This window comes from Herpailurus yagouaroundi, unplaced genomic scaffold, assembly GCF_014898765.1.
Source record: "Herpailurus yagouaroundi ecotype Mexico unplaced genomic scaffold, PumYag 159, whole genome shotgun sequence".
In the NCBI taxonomy this organism is placed as follows: domain Eukaryota; kingdom Metazoa; phylum Chordata; class Mammalia; order Carnivora; family Felidae; genus Herpailurus; species Herpailurus yagouaroundi.
This window is the reverse complement of record NW_024412400.1, coordinates 54,466,923-54,489,400: the sequence shown is the minus strand read 5'-3', so window position 1 is coordinate 54,489,400 and position 22,478 is coordinate 54,466,923. Positions and strand designations below refer to the sequence as shown.

Sequence of the window (22,478 nt, the reverse complement as noted above, 5' to 3'; positions counted from 1 at the left end):
TTTTTAAAAAATGTTTATTTTTGACAGAAAGAGACTGAGCACAAGCAGGGGAGTGGCAGAGACAGAGTCACACACACACAGAATCCAAAGCAGGCTCCAGGCGCTGAGCTGTCAGCACAGCCCGATGTGTGGTTCGAATTTGTGAACCATGAGATCATGATCTGAGCCTCGTCAGATGACTAACGGACTGAGACACCCAGGGATGCCTTTTATTTCTTTGTGTTATCTGATTGCTGAGGCTAGGACTTCCAATACTATGTTGAATGACGGTGGCAAGAGTGGACATCCCTGTCATGTTCCTGACCTTAGGGGGAAAGCTCTCAATTTTTCCCCATTGAGGATATTAGCAGTGGGTCTTTCATATATGGGTTTTAGGATCTTGAGGTATGATCCTTCTATCCCTACTTTCTTGAGGGTTTTTATCAAGAAAGGATGCTGTATTGTGTCAAATGCTTTCTCTGCATCTGTGAGAATCATGTGGTTCTTATCCTTTCTTTGATTAATGTGATGTATCACATTGATTGATTTGTGGATATTGAACCAGCCCTGCATCCCAAGAATAAATCCCACTTGGTCGTGGTGCATAATTCTTTTAATATATTGTTGGATCCGGTTGGCTAGTATCTTGCTGAGAACTTTTTGCATCCATGTTCATTAGGGAAATTGGTCTGTAGTTCTTTTTTGTGGAGTCTTTGTATGGTTTTGGAATCAAGGTAATGCTGGCCTCATAGAATGAGTTTGGAAGTTTTCCTTCCATTTATATTTTTTGAAACAGCTTCAAAAGAATAGGTGTTAACTCTTCTTTAAATGTTTGGTAGAAGTCCCCTGGAAAGCCATCCAGCTCTGGACTCTTGTTTTTTGGGGAGATTTTTGATTACCAATTCAATTTCTTTACTGGTTATGATTCTGTTCAAATTTTCTATTTCCTCCTGTTTCAGTTTTGGTAGTTTATATGTTTCTAGGAATTTATCCATTTCTTCCAGATTGCCCAATTTGTTGGCATATAACTGTTCATAATACTCTCTTCTTATTGTGTTTCTGCAGTGTTGCTTGTGATCTCTCCTCTTTCATTTGTGATTTTATTGATTTGGGTCCTTTCCTTTTTCTTTTTGATCAATCTGGCTAGGAGTTTATCAATTTTGTTAATTCTTTCAAAGAACCAGCCCCTGGTTTCATTTATCTGTTCTACTGTTTTCTGTTTTTGTTTTGTTTGTTTGTTTATTTTTTGGTTTCAATAGCATTGATTTCTGTTCTAATCTTTATTATTTTCCTTCTTCTGCTGGTTTTGGGTTTTATTTGCTGTTCTTTTACCAGCTTTTAAGGTGTAAGGTTAGGTTGTGTATCTGAGACCTTTCGTTCTTTTTAGGAAAGCCTACGTTGCTATATACTTCCCTTTTATGACCGCTTTTGCTGCACCCCAGAATTTTGGGGCTGTGGTGTTTCATTGGCTTCTATGTACTTTTTAATTTGTTCTTAAACTTCTTGGTTATTAACCCATTCATTCTTGGTTAGTAGGATGTTCTTTAATCTCCAAGTATTTGTTGTCTTTCCAAATTTTTTCTTGTGGTTGATTTTGAGTTTCATAGTGTTGTAGTCTGAAAATATGCACGGTATGATCTCAAGCTTTTTGTATTTGTTGAGAGCTGATTTGTGTCCCAGTATGTGACTACTCTAGAGAATGTTCCATGTGCACTTGAGAAGAATGTGTATTCTGCTGCTTTAGGATGAAATGTTCTGAATATTTGTTAAGTCCATCTGGTCCAGTGTGTCATTCAAAGCCATTGTTTCCTTGTTGATTTTCTGCTTAGATGGTCTATTGTCCATGCTGTAAGTGGGGTGTTGCAGTCCCCTACTATTATGATATTATTGTCAATGAGTTTCTTTATGTTTGTGATTAATTGATTTATATATTTAGGTGCTTCCATGTGGGTTGGGGGCACAAATGTTTATAATTGTTAGATCTTCTTGGTGGATAGACCCCTTGATTATGATATAATGCCCTTCTTCATCTCTTACTATAGTTTTTATTTTAAAATCTAGATTGTCTGATATAAGTATGGCTACTCCAGCTTTCTTTTGGTGACCATTAGTATGATAGATGATTCTTCATCTGCTTTCAATCTGATGGTGCCTTTAGGTCTAAAATGGGTCTCTTGTAAACAGAATATAGATGGATCTTGTTTTCTTATCCATTCTGTTACCCTATGTCTTTTGATTGGGGCGTTTAGTCCATTGACATGTAGAATGAGTACTGAAAGATATGAATTTATTACCATTGTGTTACCTGTAGCGTTGGAGTTCCTGGTGATGTTCTCTGGTCCTTTCTAGTGTTTGCTGCTTTTGTTCTTTTTTGTTTTGCTTCATCTTTTCTCCCCTGAGAGAGTCCCCCTTAAAATTTCTTGCAGGGCTGGCTTAGTGGTCACGAACTCCTTTAGTTCTTGCTTGTCTGGGAAACTCTTTATCTCTCCTTCTATTTTGAATTATAGCCTTATTGGATAAAGAATTCTTGGCTGCGTATTTTTCAGTTTCAGCACATTCAATGTATCCTGCCACTCCTTTCTGGCCTGCCAAGTTTCTGTGGATAGGTCTGCTGTGAGCCTGATCTGTCTTCCCTTATAGTTTAAGTACTTTTTTTTCCCTTGCTGCTTTCATAATTCTATCCTTGTCTGTGTATTTTGTGAATTTGACTATGATATGCCTTGTTGATGGTCTATTTTTGTTGAATCTAATGGGAGTTTCCTGTGCTTCTTGGATTTTGATGTCTGTGTCTTTCCCCAGTTTAGGAAAGTTTTCTGCTATGATTTGTTCACATAAACCTTCTACCCCTTTTTCTCTCTCTTCGTCCTCTGGGATTCCTATGATTCAGCTGTTATTCCTTTTAATGAGTCACTGAGTTCTCTAATTCTTATATCCTGCTCTTTTGCCTTAGTTTCCCTCTTTTTTCTGCCTCATTATTCTCCATAATTTTGTCTTCTATATTGCTGATTCACTGCTCTGCTACATCCATCCTTGCCTCTGTGGCATCCATTTGAGGTTGCATCTCAGTTATAGCATTTCTAATTTCGTCCTGACTTGATTTTACTTCTTTTATATCTGCAGAAAGCGAGTCTATGCTTTTGTCAACCCCAGCTAGTATTCTTATTAAAGTGATTTTAAATTCTAGTTCAGACATCTTGCTTATATCTGTGTTTATTAAGTCCTTGGCTGTCATTTCTTCCTGTTCTTTCTTTTGCGATGAATTCCTTCTTTTCATCATTTTGGAAGAAGCAAAAGAATTACTAAAATAAACATTAAAAATTAAAAAATTAAAAACAACACAAAAAATAAAATAAAGGAAGCTATATCCTAGGTGTGTTTTGATCTGGTTGCTGAAAGAAGCTTGATAGAATAGAGAGAAAAGGAAAGAAAAAAAAGGAAGAAAACTTTAAAAAAAAAGTATACAATAAAATAGAATAAAATGAAATAAGGTAAAATAGAATGAAAATTTACAAAAACAAATAAAGAATATAGTTAAAATTTTTTAATAAAAACAGAAAATAAAAATAAAATTTTTCACTATCTGTATCCAAGAATAAGAAAAGAAAAGCAAAAGAAAAAAATGAATAGTTGGACCAGTGAACAGGATGAAATCTGAATGAAATTACATCCAGTTTCCCCTAGAAGTCAAACTATGAAGCACTTTATAGTCTGTACACTAAGCGGGTGGAGAGACTATTGGTTGTCCTGTAGGGCTTGGTTGCCGCAGTTGGACGGGGCTCAATGTAACGGCTCCATTCTCCACTAGGTGGCGTTTCTTAGCTTATGGTGGTAGATTGGTGTGGCGCTCGTGTGCATGTATGTGCAGGCATGGGAGAAGAGAAAATGGAGTCACCCAGCTTCCCAGTCGCTAGCATCAGAATCTGTGCTCTCAGCGACTAGCCACCAGACACTCCTCCTTTGTCTCTGGCTTGTGTCCACTCCTGCTTCTACACTGTCCATGTCCACGTCTAAGCCGTCAGCCTGCCAGGCAGCACCTCTCTCCCAAATTTTATCCAACGGGGCTGTTTCCTAACCCCTCACTTCTGAAGGCCCTGCAGCTTTGGCCCACTCCGATCCTCTAGGGGAGGGTCTCACCGAGCAATGGCTGGGTGCCGGTTTACCCCCAGGAACACTCGAGTGATCGCGCTGCTGCAGAGGCCCAGAGACTGCGTCTTGGTGCCAGCCCACCCCAGAAAAAGTTCACGCAATTGCGCAGCAGCAGAGGTTTAGAGATTATGGCAAATCACAACACAAGACTGGCGCCAGGCTTCACCTCACTCCAGAGTCCTTGTTCCAACACCAGGACTATTCTCTGGGGTCTGCCAGGACCTTTTCCTGTGGGGAGGCTGCACCCTCTCTATCAAATATCCTCCCTGCAGGGAAACCACCTCTCCCTGTATGGCCCAGGACCCCTCAGACTTCGGACTTTGCTGTCTGCTTCCCACGAGAGCACCACCAGGTATTGAACTGTGGGATTTTGAACTCTGTGTCTCCTATTTATAGAGTCCTAATGGTATTGAAACCCTCTCCTTTCTCTTTTCTCCCTTTCTTATTCAGCCCATGTGGGTGTTTCCACTCTCTCTTTCTCTCCAGCTGCTTTCAGGGGGAGTGCTTTCCTGTACTCTCCCCAAGGTCTCTGTCCTCTCTCTGCAAACAAAAACAGCTCCCTACCCTCCAGGGCTTCTCTCTCCCCTAGTTCACCTCTCCACACTGCATACCTGCCGAGTTCTGTGGCTCAAGTTATGCAGATTGTTGTGTTAATCCTCAGATCAATTTTCTAGGTGTGCAAAATCATTTGTTGCTGATCTAGTTGCATTTCAGGGAGGAGAGAAGTAGAGAACTTCTATTCTGCTCCACCATCTTGGCCCCTCCCTAAAAGTATTATTCATAATGTTTTCTTTTTTTAAAGGAAGATATACTTGTTAGTATCTGAGTAATTGAAATTTTAAACATAAAAGGGCTGGAAAATTCTATACATTTGTTGGAATATCTCAGTGTAGTGGCATGAAATATGGGTTTAAAAACAGAAATTTTCTCGTCTCTGTGTTTATTTGTTATATGATTTTATTACTGGTTCCTTTCATTTAATGACATATCATGGACGTTCTCCCATATTAATAGATGTCTTTACACATTATTTTAAAAGCTAAGCATGACTCTTTGTGTGATGGAGCAGAATTTATTTAATCTGTGTCCTACTATTGGATAATTAGAGAGTTTTCAATATTTCAATACTTCACCATTAGAGCAGTGTTTCAAATGAGTATCTCTTGTAATCAAATTTTTGCATAGGCCCTTGATTATCTCCATGGGATATATTCTTCATGGGGGAACTGCTCAATCAAGTCTATATTTTAAGGCTTTTGGTAAGTACTAAAGGTTGGCTTTTGACACATTCTGGAATTCAGAGCTCTTCAGAGCTCAATGAAGAAAAGTCCTTCATGGCCTAAGTCAGCCTTGACCCTTCCTCTTTTAAATCCATTTTCAGTGACAATACCAGCCACCTCACATATAGATTTTACTGGGTGCAAGGCTCTAAGAGTTTTACCCTCTGATGCACTACTTCTAGCTTCCTAAGAAGAAATTGAGGCACAACGAAGTTAAACAATTCAACTGAAACCACAGCCCTAACAAGCAGTGGATCTGGGATCATGATCCTCAACAACCTGGTCCACTGCTTGGGAAGTGAGTTTTCTCTTAACTGAGATATAATTGACATATAACATATTAGTTTTAGGTGGAAAACATAATGATTTGATATTTGTATATATTGCAAAATGATCACAGTAAGTATAGTTAACATCCATCACCACACACAGTTACAAAATTTTTTTCCTTGTGATAAGAATTTTTAAGATCTGCTCTCTTAGCAACTTTCAAATATACCATGCAGTATTATAAACTATAGTCACCATGCTGTAGGGTAGATCCCCAGGACTTACTTATCTTATAACTGGAAGTTTGTATCCTTTGACCACCTTCACCCATTTTATCTCCCCTCCCTAACTCTGCCCACCACCCATTTTTTCTCTGTATTTATGAGTTTGTCTTTTTTAGGTTTGCATGTAAGTCAGGTCATATAGTATTCATCTTTGTCTCATCTGTTTCACTTAGCACAATGCCCTAAGGTCCATCCATATTATCACAAATGGCAGGATTTCCTTCTTTCTTATGGCTGAATAATATTCCATTATGTATATCCAATTTCCTTATCCATTCATCTGTTGTTTCCATGGCTTGGCCATTGTACATAATGCTACAGTGAACATGGAAGTATAGATATCTTTTCAAGATAGTGATTTTATTTCCTTTGGTTAAATATCCTGAAGTGGGATTGTTTGATCATGTGGTATTTCTAGTTTTAATTTTTTGAGGCTCCTCCATACTGTTTTCCACAGTGGCTGCACCAATTTACATTCCCATCAGTGCACAAGTGTTCCCTTTTCTCCACATTCTCACCAACACTTGTTATTTTTTGTCATTCTAGACAAGAATACCTATTCTAACAGTTGTGAGGTGATATCTCATTGTGATTTTGATTTGCATTTCCCTGATGAGTAGTGATCTTGAGCACCTTTTCATGTACCTGTTGTACTCATGTCTTCTTTGGAAAAATGTCTTTTCAGATCCTATGCCCATTTTTATTTTTATTTTTTATTTTTTTTAACGTTTATTTATTATTGAGAGACAGAGCGTGAACAGGGGAGGGGCAGAGAGAGAGGGAGACACAGAATCAGAAGCAGGCTCCAGGCTCTGAGCTGTCAGCACAGAGCCTGACGCGGGGCTCAAACTCACAAACTGCAAGATCGGGACCCAAGCCGAAGTTGGACACTTAACCAACTGAGCCACCCAGGCACCCCCCTCTGCCCATTTTTAAAATAGGATTTTTTTTTTTTTCCTACGGAGTAGTATGAATTCTTTTTATGTTTTGGATATTAAATTCTTTAGCAAATACATGATTTGCCATTTTTTCCCCATTCTGTAGGTTGCCTTTTCATTTTGTTTATTTTCTTTGCTGTACAGAAAGCAGCTTTTTAATTTGATGTAGTCCCACTTGTTGATTTTTGCTTTTGTTGACTTTGCTTTTGGTGTCAAATCCAAAAAATCATTGCCTAAACCTATGTCTAGGTGCTTCATCCCTATGTTTTCTTCCAAGAGTTTTATGGTGTCAGCTCTTATGTTCAAGTCTTTAACCCATTTGAGTTGTATTTGTGTATGGTATAAGACAGAGGTTCACTTTCATTCTTCTGCATGTGACATGTGTCCTGTTTTCCCAACACCTTTTATTGAAGAAACTGTCCTTTCTCCATTGTACACTTTTGGTTCCTTTGTCATAAATTAATTGACATATATATGTGGTTTTTCTTCTGGGATCTCTATTCTGTTGCATTGATCTATTGTCTGTTTTTATGTCAATACCATGTTGCTTTGATTACTATAGTTGTGTAATATGGTTTTATTTTTTTAACGTTTATTTATTTTTGAGACAGAGACAGAGCATGAACGGGGGAGGGTCAGAGAGAGGGAGACACAGAATCCGAAACAGGCTCCAGGCTCTGAGCTGTCAGCACAGAGCCCGACGTGGGGCTCAAACTCACGGACGGCGAGATCATGACCTGAGCCAAAGTCGGCTGCTTAACCGACTGAGCCACCCAGGCGCCCCATAATATGGTTTTAAATCAGTAAGTGTGATACCTCCAGCTTTGTTCTTCTTTCTCAAGATTGCTTTTGCTATTTAAGACTTTTGTGTTTCCATACAAATTTTGGGACTGCTCTATTTCTGTGAAAAATGACATTGGAATTTTGTAGGGATTGCATTGAATCACCACTTTGGGTAATATGACCATTTTAACAATATCAATTCTTCCAATTGATGAGCAGAATATCATTTCATTTATTTGTGTCTTTTTCAGTTTCTTTCATCAGTGTCTTATAGTTTTCAGTGTACAGATCTTCCACTTCTTTGGTTAAATTTATTCCTAGGTAGATTTTTCTTTTTGATGCAATTGTGAGATAGTTTTCTTAATTTCTCTGATAGTTCATTTTAAGGGTGTACAATTTTTTGTGTCCTGCAACTTTACTGACTTTATTTATTAGTTCTAACAGGTTTTTTTTTTGGTAGAGTCTTTAGGGTCAATGTGTGTATTTAAATACCATTTTTGTAATGTTAAAAAACAACAAAAATGACTTTTAAAACACTTGGGGGAAATATTTGGAAGAAATATTTGGAAGTTATATGGCTATCTATTCCTTAGACTATAACCTGTTTTGGGATTGGACCAGGTCATTAGGAGTTAAGAGTTACTGAACTACATTATTTAAGTTCCTTGCAAAATTGTACTGATCTACAATATTATGCCTATACTGAGGATCTCATGTTTAAAAGTCCTATGTAACATACTTAGTGTAAAAATGGTTGAATGTCATTCTTGACATTACAGTGTTTTTTAAAGTTATTTATTTTGAGAAAGAACACATGTGAATGAGGGAGAGGCAGAGAGAGTGACAGAGAGAGAATCCCAAGCAGGCTCTGTACTATCAACGCAGAGCCCAATGCAGGGCTTGAACCCACAAACCTTGGGATCATAACCTGGGCTGAAATCAAGACTCAACTGTTTAACCAACTGAGCCACCCAGGTGCCCCCCACCTTTTTTTTTTTTTTTAGTAAGTTCTACGCCCAACATGAATTTATGACCCCAAGATCCAGAGTCACGTGTTCTGGGGCACCTAGGAGGCTCAATCAATTGAGCCTCTGACTCCTGATCTTGGCTTAGGTCATGATCTCACATTTTGTGGGATCAAGCCCTGCAGTGGGCTCTGTATTGACAGTGCAGAGCCTGCTTGGGATTCTGTCTCCCTCTCTCTCTGCCCCTTCCACCCCTTTCAAAATAAATAAATAAACTTTAAAAAAAAAAAAAAAAAAAAAAAAAGAGTTGCATGCTCTACCAACTGAGCCAGCCAGGTGTCCCTACAGTGTCCTCTTTATGAGAACTTACAGGAGAAACTTCTTCCAGATTTCAGTACCAGGAAGATTTATGCTTCTCTCAAGCACCTCTGGTTTGTACTTACAAACACTGAATCCTTTAATTGAACTTTTTATTTCCTGCTATAAAACTCAGAACCAAGGTATGACTTTATTTTTGCAGCTTTGCTTTTCCCTTTTGCCTTGGTTCCTTTAATTACTTTTTGAGGATCTTGTTTTGTGTGTCCTTTTTGCAAACGACCTCAAATCAGTTTCAGTGTAAGTTACAGAATGGTTGGGTGGCTGAACGAAGAGTGTATGGATGAGTGGATGGGCAGATGGGAAAATTGATGTATTTGTAGTTTGATTTTTTTTTTTTTTTACCTTTACATTCCACCTTCTGGAGACCTGTTTAAAAAAAAAAAAGATTAATTTCACTTCTATAAGTTTGCCTTTTAAATATTTCATGACAGTTTTATTCCCTTGGCTTTCTCTTCTTCAGGTTAAAAATTAGAAATGTCTAAACACTTTTATGTCAGACTCAGTTCTATCATACCTGAGGTGGGTTTCAATGTTCATTGGGCCATGCATTTGCCATCACTGACTTGCTCTCCTCTACTTGTCCTTATACTCCCCCAGAAACCTGAACCCTCTTCTATTTCTACAGGCCTCGTGTCCACTCTCTAGGACCCACTTCCAAGACCACTTCTTCAACTTTGTCCTCACCCACAGCTTCTCTATATATGAAGTCTCAAGATCCAGTATCCCAGTCTCCTACTCCACTGGCCTACCTCTAGCACTTCTTACCTTTCTCCCACTACACTTGCTCCTTGACATCAAGGTATCCACACTCTCAACCCTTCCTATTTTATTTAGTCTGCCACTCCAACTCTTCCTTGTCTGTCCAAATCCCATTTCTCTTTTCCTACATAATCTTTCACCCACAGCCTATCACCTCAGCCAAAACCAGTCATTAAAAAGAGCTGACAACTTTTTTAAGTGCAGTTAATTTTTGTTTTTCATCGAAGTGTTTCTACTCTTAATCCACAAATCATCAATGCCCATGATTAACTGGGAAAGTTTTTGAATTTCCACAACTTTATCTGAATTTCATACCAAGAACCCAGTGTCAACCAGTGTGTATACACTGGCACTTGAAATACATTTTTATGTCTCAGGCCCCATGAATGTTAAGTGCTTCCTATACATACTTTAATATTACAACCATCTGAGGTGGGTAGTCTCCCCACTTTACAGAAGAGAAAACAGCCTTAGGAAGTCATGCAACTTGCTTATGCTCACATAACTAGTAAATCTAGAGTCTGGAGATTCACATGGGCAGTCAACTCTAAATCATTATGTTATTCTGTAGGAGGTTCTACCAACCATATTCCACCACAAGCATATAAATACAATCTTAATTTAGGAAGCTATTTTGTCCTTGTTTCCATATTAGCTGGCATTGAGGATTTAGTTATAATGTTAGACTCGATGTTTCTCATTTTTATGCTGAGCATACAAAAACCTTTGTTTTTTTTCTTTATTTTTATTATTTTTTTAAGATACTGGACAAGATTTGCCAGCTATTTTAAAGAAATGTTTTTCAATTTTTAAAATTAATGAAGTCAGACCAGGAAGGAGGCACACTTGGGTGTTGAAGGAACTGGCTGAACGAAACACAAAAAAACAATATGAGTTGTTTTTCTTGACCATTTCAGGCTTTATCCATAAAACATTTATGCGTTTCCACAATTTTATGAGTCATTAAAGATTTCTGGCCTAGATTCCATTATATTTTTAATAATAGTTCCTTTAATTTTGACCTTTTTAAATTAAAATTTTATTTTATGGGGGGGGGAGGGAGAGGGAGAGAGAGAGAGAGAGAGAGAGAAAGCTAGCATGCGAGCAGTGGGAGGGGCAGAGGGAGAGGGAGAGAGAGAATCCCAAGCAGGCTCTGTGCTAACAGCACAGAATTAGTTCAATGTGGGGCTTGAACTCATGGAACCAGGGGATCATGATATGAGCCCAAATCAAGAGTCAGATGCTCAACTGACTGAGCCAGGCACCCCTAATAATAGTTCCTTTGAGCAGCAAATAACAAATAATAGCTACCATTTTTGCTTGTGAAAAAATAAAGACGATTCTAATGTGATGCTTTGCAGCTATAGCCACAGCTCTAATAATAAAATATTCTACGAGGTTAAATTAATTGCATGTTGAAAATTTAGTGGTTAAGAGTACTAACTCTGGAGTCAGAGAGGCTGGATCTGCCTCCTGGATCTTCTACTTATCACCCCTGTGACTTTGGACACACTACTCAGCCTCTCTGGCTGCCCTTTTCTCATCTATAAAATGGGGTTAGTCCTTAGCTCCTCCTGTTATGAATTTTAAATGAGATAATATATGAAAGATGACTTGAACAGTGCCTGCCACATGTAAACATCCAATGAATTATAGTTATCATTGTTATCATTATTATGGTAGCAAGGGAATAGTGCCACTTCTCACAGCAGCTGCCAAGCTTATGTCTAAAATAGCGCACATGTTTGCATTTCACTCTTTGGAAAAATAGCTACAATATAAATTCCTACCAAATTTTAAATCTGAGGTAGAGTTGCTAGAAATGATATTTAACTTACCAAAATTAATTGCCAGAACTCACACACAATACTATAAGTTTCAGAAATTCACTTATGAAATTATTAATTATAAGCAGATTGAAATGAAATTAGGTGTCCACAAAAAGCTTAGGAGGACCCCCAAACAGTCCAGAAACTGTAGAAACTCTAACACTCCTCAGGAGGTGGTTTCAAACACCTGAGGAGAAGACAGAACATGTGGAAGACTTGGCCGGTATCAGAGAGCTCCCTCAAACACCAAAATAAACAGGAACAACTAAATGGTGATACATTTCACAGAAAGCTTAGGAATATGCCAAAGCACAAACCAGACCCAGCAAAAATTACAAATCCTCACAGGAATGCTTAAGTCACCTAAAATAAAACCAGAACCCAAGGAAGAAGACCTGGCAGCTATCAGCTCCTATAAATACCAGAAGACCCAGTGGAACAAATAAATGATGATTATGTTCACAGAAAGCTTAGGAACATTTGAAAGCTGAACCCAGAACCAGTAGAAATTCTAGCAGGTGTCAGGAGGCTACTGAAAACACCTAAAGTGAAACCAGAACCTTGGGAGACCTGGCAGGTATCAGAGAATTCCTACAAACACCAACAGGACTAGAGGAATAAACAAGTGGTTGTGACATCCACAAAAAGCTTAGAACAGTCCAAAGCACAAATCATAACCATTAGAAAATCTCAGAACCCTTGGGAGACCGCTGGGGACAACTGAGGAAAAGGCAGACTCCATACAAGATCTGAAGGCATCAAAGAGCTCATAAAAACACCAAAGCAAGCAATACAACCAGAGGGCAAAAGCAACCAGAACTCCTTCTCTCCCAGATGGAAATGTGGAAAGGTGAAAACCTCACTCAGAGCTATCAAGAGTTTGTCTGGAATACCTAGGAAAAGTGGACCCAGTGGAAGACTCAACAGGAACCAAGGGCCTTACGAAAATCACACAACAAATGGTGGACCCTTAGAATATAAGACAATCAACAAGAAACGGGATAGCTACCAGCTGTCCCAGGGAGAATGTGAATTAGCTGAACCAACAATCAAGAAACTTCTGAAAACTTCTGTGGAAAAGATTGAACCTAGAGAAGACCCAATGGGCACCGACAGACAAAACTCCTAAAGAAAAGAACCCAGGAGAAGACTTGACAGGTGTCAAGAACCTCAGGACAGCTCCAAAGCAGAAGTGGGAGTTGGCAGAAAATCCTACAGGCATGAAAGAAAACCTTAGGAAAACTGCTAAGGTGCAGCCAGTAAAAGAGTCAGCAGGCATTACAATACAGCAACTCCAAATTTTAAAAGCTTCCTCATAACCTTACTTAGGAAGGATTCAGATACATCAGAGAGATTATAAGAAAAACCTAAAATAGCTATAATAAAAGATGTTAAAAATACTCAGGAAAACCAAGTAGTAGAGGGGCACCTGGGTGGCTCAGTTGGTTGAGCATCCGATTTTGGCTCAGGTCATGGTCTCTCAGTTCACGAGTTTGAGCCCTGCATCAGGCTCCATGCTGACAGCTCAGAGCCTGGAGCCTGCTTCAGATTCTGCGTCTCCCTCTCTCTCTCTGCCCCTCCCCTGCTCATACTCTCTTTCTCTCTCAAAAATAAATAAACATTAAAAAAAAAAAAAAGAAAACCAAGTATTAGGAAAAGATATTAGAACATACACAGGATGGTGTACATATTTTTCAATCAAAAGAAAATGCAGAAAGCCACACAACATTAAAAAAAACAACACCGAAAGAAAACCTGGAGCCAACAGTACTGTATCGAAACCATCAAGAAAAAAGAGAAATGCACTTGAAGACTTCAAACAAAAGACATGATGTTTGGAAGGTGACTATAGTGGATTTGAAGAAATGTTTGATTCGGTGCACAAAAGTAAGGATGGACCAGATCTCAGCCAAGAAAACTCTTGTAGTCCTTGTGAATATGAATCCAAAATTAATGCCTCTCAAACTGAAGATGTGTGGCCTAAGAACATGCAAGATGGAGTTACTCAAAGAACAAGATTTACCCTAAAAAACATAAAAGTTTCAAGAATCTAAACACTTGCCTAGTCCATCAGGTAATGTGCAGAGATGAATGTAAAGAAATATGAGGTTAATTTTCAAGCAAAGCTGAGTCAGCATTGTCCCTATATCCCAGACACAGATATAGAACTCTAGAGTCTCAGATGCTTATGTCAACAGAAATACTTCAAATAAAGAAAAATTAAAAGAATACTGTGAAGAGCTTCCAAGAGAAAAACTCAGAAGATGGAGCTATGGAAAAAAGACACAGACTGTAACATCAGAGGAAGAAGTAAACTGGTGCAAGTCTATAGGAATCTGATCATTTGGCTAGCTCAGAAGGGGTCATGCACATGGAGAAATGTGACAAACCAATGAACAGTCTGCAAGAAAAAAGCTAAACCTACAAATGAAGAGAAGATACCTTTAGGACCCAGGAAAATAATAAATATTAATTTTGATCTGGTAAAATCTTTGGTCAATACATAAGAAAAAAATTCTCACAAACCAAAATAAAACAGGTGTTAACATGGAGAGTTCTAATCCTTTCTCTGATGAAACAAACGTAGCCAACAAAGAGGCAGAAGATAAAACTATTCACAGTTCCTTAGATAAAATCTTAAACACTACAGTAGGGATTCTTCAAGATCACCTAGAGGCAGGAATAAAAGAAATGTAAAGTTAGAGGTACTGTCTAATCTACTCAGTAAAACTCTGATACTACATACAGAAGTTCAGAGCCCATGCAGAAATCTGTAAGAATGTAAAAGATACAGCAATCAATGGTAAATCAAACTATCCTTGAGGTCTAAAGGCTCAAATAAGGTCCTCTCTATAAGAATAGAAGGATATGATCTTTTATCTAGTATAACAAGTAGAATGTCTGTGAGCAAGAATGAGAAGAAAACAGTTAACTATTCCTCAGATAAAATGACAGACACAGAGGAAACCACAAAGATGCCTGTGAGGAAAACCTAGAAGCATAAAGACATAGCAGTCAATGGACAAATAATGTCCTTGAGGTTTGGAAGCCAAAATAAGGTCCCTGTCACTACTAAGATTCAAGGGTCTAATTCTCTGCCCTTATAAATATAGCAGAGGGCACATTTTTAGGGGCAAGACAGGGAGAAAAGTGCTGACGATCTCTCTAGAAAATTTCAAGTGAGGAAGCAAAATATAAAAAGGTAAATCAAGAATTACCGTTTGAGATCCAGAAAAATGAAAATTCTTTCTAGAGAGATGCAAAGATACGATCATTTGCTCAGTGACAAGATAAAATCTCTACGGATAAGAACGAAAAATATGTTTACAGTCCTTCCATGAATAAAAAGGAAAACTACCTGGCTCAAAACTGGAAACCAAGAGAAGTCAGATGCAAACAGAAAAACAAAGAAAACACTTCAGAAAAATAACATTTGTCAAAAGAAGAAACTGTGCAAAAGGCCAAACCATAACCAGAATGATACTAAATCACGGAAAAGAGAAACTTGGAGTCCTACAAGATGTGTTTCAGTGAAAATATCTACTGAGAATTCAAAGCAAGATAATAACAACATACAAAGAAAGAAAATAAGAACTAGGAGAAATCAAGACAATGAAGGTGCTTAGCTAAGAAGTTGAAGGGGAAAAAAAAGTGATAATCTTTAGGTTGATGGCCAACATAAATGTCCGTCATAGTATAATTTTTGTCATAAAATTTAAACTGAGGGCGGCCTGACTGGCTTAGTCAGGGGAGCAAGCGACGCTTGATCTCAGGGTTGTGAGTTTCAACCTCACATCAAGTGTAGGGACTACTTAAAAATAAAATCTTTTTTTTTTTTTAAAGCAAATTCTGTAAGTAAAATAAATAAAATTAGGTTCTATATGTATTTAAATATAATCAAAGTATTGGTTTTATTTGACATTTGATTACTTTATAGGCAAATTTTTCAAAAAGGAATTAAGACATCCTTTCCTTCATAAAGATGGAAGGATGTCTTAATTATTTTTTAAAAATTTTCCTCCATCTTTATGGAGGAAAGGATATCTTAATTCCTTACAGTTAGCTGCTTGTTGATTCATTCTTTGTTGATAAAATACCTTCCCTTAGCTTTTCATCTTTTACCAATGGATGAAAGGAGAATGAAAAAGTAAATTGTAAACTGAGGTCAGATATAAACTTGCCAAATATTCTATCACTGATTCGTTGTCAGCAACTTACAGTTTTGCAGAGATGGTTAACGCCGGGCTGCTCAAAATAAAACGATTCATCATTGTTTCTTTCAATCTGGAAATCCAAATTAATTATGTTCATAAAATTTTTACAGAAATCAGTACAGAACATTGTATAAATCTGAACACCATCATGTTTATAACATAATAAGTTCCAGCTATGAACTGTTTCCTTTATTAATTCCACTTGAGAGAAACTGTATACATAAAGTACATTAAGGTACTTAGCATATTGTCTTTTAAACTGTCGAGGCTATTTCCTTAATATTCCCTTCAGCCTTTACAATTGAATCTTGTTTTCCTTATATAGTACACCTCATGCCCTTTGGCATAATTGCCAAAGCCATTTTCCATGGTTGATTTAATGGCCTCTTAAAACTGTCATTCTATCTCAAGAAGACATTATCCCCTTTGTTATGATATTGAACACCAACAACAAAATTGCTTTTAAGCAGTAGATTATTTTATATGTGTGTGTGTGTATACACATGTATAATTATATAATATATAAAAATATAAACAGAAAATAGTCATGTCTTTAAGCAACTGGTGATTTTATACATACATAAATATATACATATATACATATATGTGTGTATATTTATATATATGTGTGTGTATATATATACCTGTGCTCTGACCTATATATAAAAGATTGAAAATAAGTAAAATCTTCATATCATGAATTATTTTCAAGTGAGAGAATAACTTTTCTACATTAATGTTTTTTACATTTCTATTCTCTACTAGTTCTATGTAATAAATAATTTCCAGGTAATATCTATAAAATTGAACATCTAAATACTGCCCATAGTACCTTAAAAATATTTCTATCCAGATATTTTAGCAATGTGAATACACAGGTTCTGTATTAACGTGGTATGTTATATATGTTTGCGTTACCATGAAACACATTCGTTCATCATTAATAAAAATAGTTTTTAAGAATTTTTTTCCCACAAAATTGTGCTTGGTAAATCAAAGAAGTGCAAGAAAAACACAGAGTCAAACTCATTTTTATTAAATGAGGGATGTGCATAAAAGCTTGTGTGATGACTAGGAAAAAAACCAAACGTTGTTTGTTGTAATTTTAAAATTTAGTGTAATCTCCTTCATGATTAGTGTTACGTTACAGACATTCTGAATTTTAGGGAATTGTTCCATAGTTGATACAAAGGAAATATACTTGATTCATATTATAAGTATATTTTTACAAGATTTTGTTGCAAAGGTCAAGATGTTAGTAATAGCAACAACATACAGGATGGATATATATATGGATATTTATGTTGATGTTTCAGATATGGTGAATTTGAAGAAGTGTCTAAAACAGTGTACCCTCAAAGGATAAATAATTTAAAAGATTAAGGCAACTTTCCAGTTTGTTTGAATGGTGGGTAGTATTGATAGCCACACGTAAAACTGAGATTTATAGTGTTTGACTAACGTGAATATACACAATTATTCAATATGCTATGATTTCATTAAATCTTGTGCCATTGTCAATTCATGTAGTCTCAACTCATTGTTTTGCCAACTCACAGCTTAAGACTGCTTATAAATAACAAAGATACACATTTCATATTTTAATACATACCATATAGTCACACATCTGATATAATTTACAGACAGAAAGATTTTAATGTTTTTCTATGCTTTAATACACTTCAAATGATTTCAATGACAGGGTCATTAGCTTTTAGAACTTTAGAGTAAACCATTCTATTCTATTACAATTCAGACATTTTAAGATTTCTTAGAACTGCCAGACTTTTTCTATTCGCCTTTAAAAGTTTAAATCATTTTCTCACATTAATTTCTCAATTAAATCATTTCTCAAATTAATCATCAGTTTCTTCTAATACAATTTCAGGACTGTCAAAGTTTTCAGTCATAAAATCAGTGTTTCTAGGTACATATGTGTGGTTCCCGTGTAAAATCTTTCTTAATAACACTCATCTTTCCACAAGCAGAGAAACCTTTTGTTTCCTACTTTTCATGACAATCATAAAGTATAATAATTATGTGGTATACAATGTGTATATTGTACAGAGACAATATACATATGTACATTATACATATGCATTTTAATATATTATTTTAAATTACCATTTGCTTAAAGGACATTTCATAGGATGGTGGAACTGATACAATGACATTTATTTTTTTCTTAGGATAGGTTGACTAAATCCTTCTGTAGTATATTACTTGCACAATTATGGCTTTGAAGAGAAGTCACAAGTCACAAGTTCTTATGTTTTGTATCATGTTGTGGAATGTATTTTAAAATAGAGGGAAAAGTGCATGACATCATGCTTCATGGTACGGCATACGTGTATCAATCATTTCTACATATAACTATGTGGTGAATGACACAATTAAGACCTAGACTACACAATCTATAGTTATTACAAAAAGTCATGTTATGACACAGTACTAAAAATAAAATATATTCATCTCAAATAGTGAAAATAAGATATCCGTCATGTGTTTTATGTCACATATGTTTTCTCGTTTGACCATGCCTCCTTTTTTCCCCCATTGTAAATGAAATAATGTCCAACATTTTATTAAACAATAATGACAATTTAGGCCATTAAGACCTAAAAAAGAGGAAAAGACGATTATCATGTCATTAACTGCACACACTCCTGATACGTTCAATCCATGGTAAAAATATAAAAATAAAAGACAAATAAATATAAATATCTTCTCAGTAATTGAAAAATCAAAAGCCCAACTGTACCTTATTACAAATACGGTCTTCAATATACCTAAATGCTGTATCTTCAATAGGTACACCCCCTAACTGGATATCCTGGGTATTCCTCATCAAATTGTGAGCCATCAGCTGTGACTATACTTGGCCAGGAAGATAGCAAGTTTTTTTTTTGGTGGAGGGTGGGTGTTCCCCGTAAGGGAGGGATTCAATCATACCTAGGAGCTGATCTCCCCGACCGCGCGCAGCAGTCTCCAGTGGTGGCTCACCCCCACGGCTCCTAGCCCTTGGCTTATCTTCGGAGACCGTGACCTGTCTGGGCAAGAGGGAGAGGTATGGAACTGCGTCCCTTTCCCTTCATCCCTAAAGGTTGCTACCTTTCTCCCGACTCACGAAAGGGCTCACGTGTTCTCTTTGATTCGGAAAGCAGGCACTTACGAGTGAACACAGTCTGAGCAGAGGCTGAGGGTAGGGACGGTCTTCGAAGTTGCGCTCCTGGGTTGTCCGCTGCTGTGGCCCCAGCCGCGCGCGCCTAACGTTTCCTTGAACCGAATGAAACGTAGGGAAACTTAAGATCTCGGGGGGGGGGGGGGGGGGGGGGAACGGGGGGGGGGGGGGGGGGGAAACGGGAGTGACTCCAGCCCAGTCGCCGAGCGACGGGCGATTCGGCCCGGGTACCAGGCGGGGTCTGAGGCAGTTGGCGGTGGCAGGTACCACCTCGGCCGTTGCGTCCCACCCGCAGCCCACCTAGCCCCGTTCTGTCCGCGCGGTCCTCGAGCGGCCGTAGACGCTCAGATGAGCGGGAAGCGGCCCTCCCCGCCGTCTGACTCCCCGGCGCCGCCGCCTCGTGGGCGGCCAAGCACCGACACGGGCAGCACGACCTCCCCGGGGCTGAGCTGCTGCAGCCGCATGGACTCCTCGTAGGTGGGCAGGTACTTGACCTCCTCGTAGCTGGGCAGCTGCAGGAAGACCGGCGAGACTACGCGAAGCTCGTGCTCGGAGGCGCAGGAGGGGGCCGAGCGCCCTCCGCCTCCCCGGCCCCCGCCTCCACTGTCCAGCAGTGAGTCCTGGGAGCCGGCGGCCGCCTCGTCGCGCATTAGCGCGGGAGAGTCGTCGTCGTCGTCGGGCGGCCCCGCGGCCCCCTGCGGCCCCGCGCCCCCCGGCGGCCCGGGCCGTGCTTGCCCGGGCCGCGCCTGACCGCGCGGGTACCTGCGTGGGCTGGGGCAGATGATGCGCTGCAGGAAGTAGCCGATGGCGAAGAGCACTAGCAGGATAAGCAGCCCCGAGAGCTTGCGGACGAACCAGCCCACGTTGTCGAGGAAGGCGTGCAGCGGCAGCTTGCAGCAGCGCACCGCTGTGGCGTTGGCCGCGTCGCAGCAGCGCTCCCGCTCGCCACACGCCAGGTCCGCGCAGCCCCCGCCGCCCCGCGAGGGCGCCACGAGCGCCAGCGTCAGCAGTAGCAGCAGCGGCAGCAGCGGCGGCGGTGCGGGCGCCACCGACAGGCCCTCGGCTGTGACCCCGGGCCCCCACATGGCCCGCGCAGACCGTTGCTAATGTCCCGGGCGGGGGTTGGGGGAATCCGTCTGTCCGCGTGTCCGTCGGCCCCTCCCCGGGCGCTCCTCTGGGTCCAGCGCGCCGCCTCCCGCGCCTCGGCTACCTGCGGCCGGAGCAGTACTCACTTGGCCACGCTTGGGCGGAAGGAGGAGCCCAAGGCGCGCAGAGGCTGCGGGAGGCGGCCTCTCCTCGCAGCCGGAGCGGCTTCCTGAGCTGCTGACCTTAACCGCGAGCGCCCAGCCTCCCGGGTAGAGCTCTGGGCGTTCGGAGCCGCCCAAGATGGCAGAGGCAGCCTGTGCGTGGCTGCCGTGGGCATCTTCGCCCTGGCCGTCCGCGCTTTTGCAAGCCCCCTTGTCACTCTCCGGGGCTGGAAGGGTTAACGCTCCGCGCTCAGCTCTGGAGCCCCCTGATCTTGATTAATTCAGCCGTCGAGCTCTTCCTTGCTAGTCGGGCGGGGGCTCTTGCTCGCGTAGGTGTCTCAGTTTTAAGTGATTGGATTTCCCCAGGAATGTTATTTAAATTGACTTGCGACTGGGATTCGCTTACCATCTTTCTTCTGATCTTTCTGATTAAAAATGGATGATGTCCATTAATGGCTAGCGCAGCCTCGAAGCCGTCCCAGAGCTTGGGGGCTGGGGACCGCCGGATGGTTCTGGGCAGATCCGTGGGACTGTGAAGCTGCACTCCACAAGACCTCCCGAACAGAAAGAATTCCCGGGAGAGGCTTAGGTCAAGGCACCACAGAAGTATCCCCTGGGAGGCAGGGGAACCCTCTGCCAAGGTGACTCTAGTTGACCAAAGAGAGCATAGGGGGCACGTATTTCCCCAGCGGCTCATCCGATAAGTCCCCCACTGCACCCAAGACACAAAGCATGGATTTGGGTTTCGGTGTAGAAGGAGGCCTCTTCCCTAGCGTGAAACACATCTGTGAAATGTCAAAGGAGAGTTGTAAGTGGTTGGCACCGTTCCTGAGCATTGATCTGCGTATAAGGGTCTTTCTCAAGGTTATTCTTGTTTGCAAAGTTTGTCTTTAAAGGACGTCTGTGCTCTCACTTAGCACAGGGGACGAAAGACCTGTCCTTGAAGTCACTACTCCCTGGGGATGACCCTTAGTGCACGGGAGGGAGGAGAGTTACCGCGGTTCCTGACCAGTAAGCAACTTATCTGCTGGGTGGTGGCCTCAAGAAGCGTCTTAGAGTGACACCGTGGAGAAGCCAGGAACTTGTGCTTTTATTAAGGCAGATTGAAACAGTTATCTTTTTAGGATTAGAATTTATTCATTTCTTCACCCCTTAAACACTAGGACCCCTATAGAAAAATCAAACAGGAAATTCCATAGTCAATGAGAGAAAAAAGTAAAAGCAAAGGAAAATATAGAGACAAGCAGGATTCAGATGTAGGCCAGATAAAAGCAGGTTTTTCTCAGAGTAAGTCACACTGTATCTCCCCAATAGCTTTATGAACCAAGGTTAGGGGTGGTCGTTTGATTTAAACAGGCCATTTGCCCTGCCTAAATGAAAACATTTAAAATATTTCTGCTCCTGGGAACACCTTACTTTGCCTTATACTCTAAAACAATCCTTTCTGCTTCTGGAGAAGCTTGGAAATGCCACTGCCAAGTTTCATGTGACACTTGGTTGAGCACAGGTCCTTCTTTCTAAGCTCTCCTAAAGCCACATTTCTCTGTACCCTGGTCTATTTCTCTGTACCGAGTCATTAAAACTATTTGGTAAAACTTGATTATCAAGGGGTTTCAAATCGTAGTCAGATAAAGGAGTGGAAATGATTCATTTTTAAACAATGAAAATTGCATTATTCTTTTATTCACTCTTCCTCTGTTTTTTTTTTTTTTTTTTTTTTTTGCCAGATTTACATTGAACATTTTCTATATTCAAGGAACTCTGCTAGATGTTTGCTGTTATGGGGGGGAAAAAAAGGATTCCTCCACTGGCATTGAGTAAACCCAGGTCTGCACTCCCATTTGCCATTAAATGGAGTGAAGGAGAGACTCCATAAAGGGCAACAAGTGGCAGTTTCCCCTTTGGTCATGACTTATTCTTACTTTCCCAGAGAAAAAACAAATTGACAATTTTAAAGTAAGTTCAAGAATGAAGGCAGTTCATAGTTTGAGATGGGCTTTAGTTACGAAATTGAAAAAAATGTAAAGACCTGTTTGGGTCTTTATTATCTGATCTTTTAGGATTTCTGCTAGTAGTAGTAGGAACAATGACAAAAATTAAGGGGGAGTGGCGTGACGTGATACATAGGTGAAAATGCCTTACTTATTGTTATTTTGAAATTACTAAACAACAGCATTTGAATGGTTTAATTTCTGTCTGCCTTTAAGGAGTTAGAATTTGTTTGC

At 39.8% G+C, this 22,478-nt stretch overlaps 1 protein-coding gene and 1 long non-coding RNA gene across 4 annotated transcripts in view; one reads left to right on the top strand and one right to left on the bottom strand.

The window, feature by feature from the left end:
• Positions 1 to 15,875: 15,875 nt before the first annotated feature.
• Positions 15,876 to 20,328, bottom strand: CUNH3orf80 (chromosome unknown C3orf80 homolog). Of its 2 annotated transcripts, none has more exons than XR_005792192.1 (2): positions 18,998 to 20,328; positions 15,876 to 15,895 (listed from the first exon to the last, which is right to left on the bottom strand). XR_005792192.1 is itself a non-coding variant. In XM_040480631.1 (2 exons), exon 1 carries the CDS (start codon positions 20,089 to 20,091, stop codon positions 19,351 to 19,353), a length of 741 nt encoding a protein of 246 aa, XP_040336565.1. In that variant the 5' UTR covers positions 20,092 to 20,328; the 3' UTR covers positions 19,005 to 19,101; positions 19,307 to 19,350. The 2 variants fall into 2 exon arrangements, 1 of the variants encoding a protein (XP_040336565.1); XM_040480631.1 differs by lacking the exon at positions 15,876 to 15,895 and having other exon boundaries at positions 19,005 to 19,101; positions 19,307 to 20,328.
• Positions 19,385 to 22,478, top strand: part of LOC121033925 (uncharacterized) — a 108,675-nt gene continuing 105,581 nt past the window's right edge. For both annotated transcript variants that reach the window (XR_005792196.1, XR_005792195.1), the window contains exon 1: positions 19,385 to 19,491. This is a non-coding gene — a long non-coding RNA (uncharacterized LOC121033925). The remainder of the gene's footprint in view (positions 19,492 to 22,478) is intronic.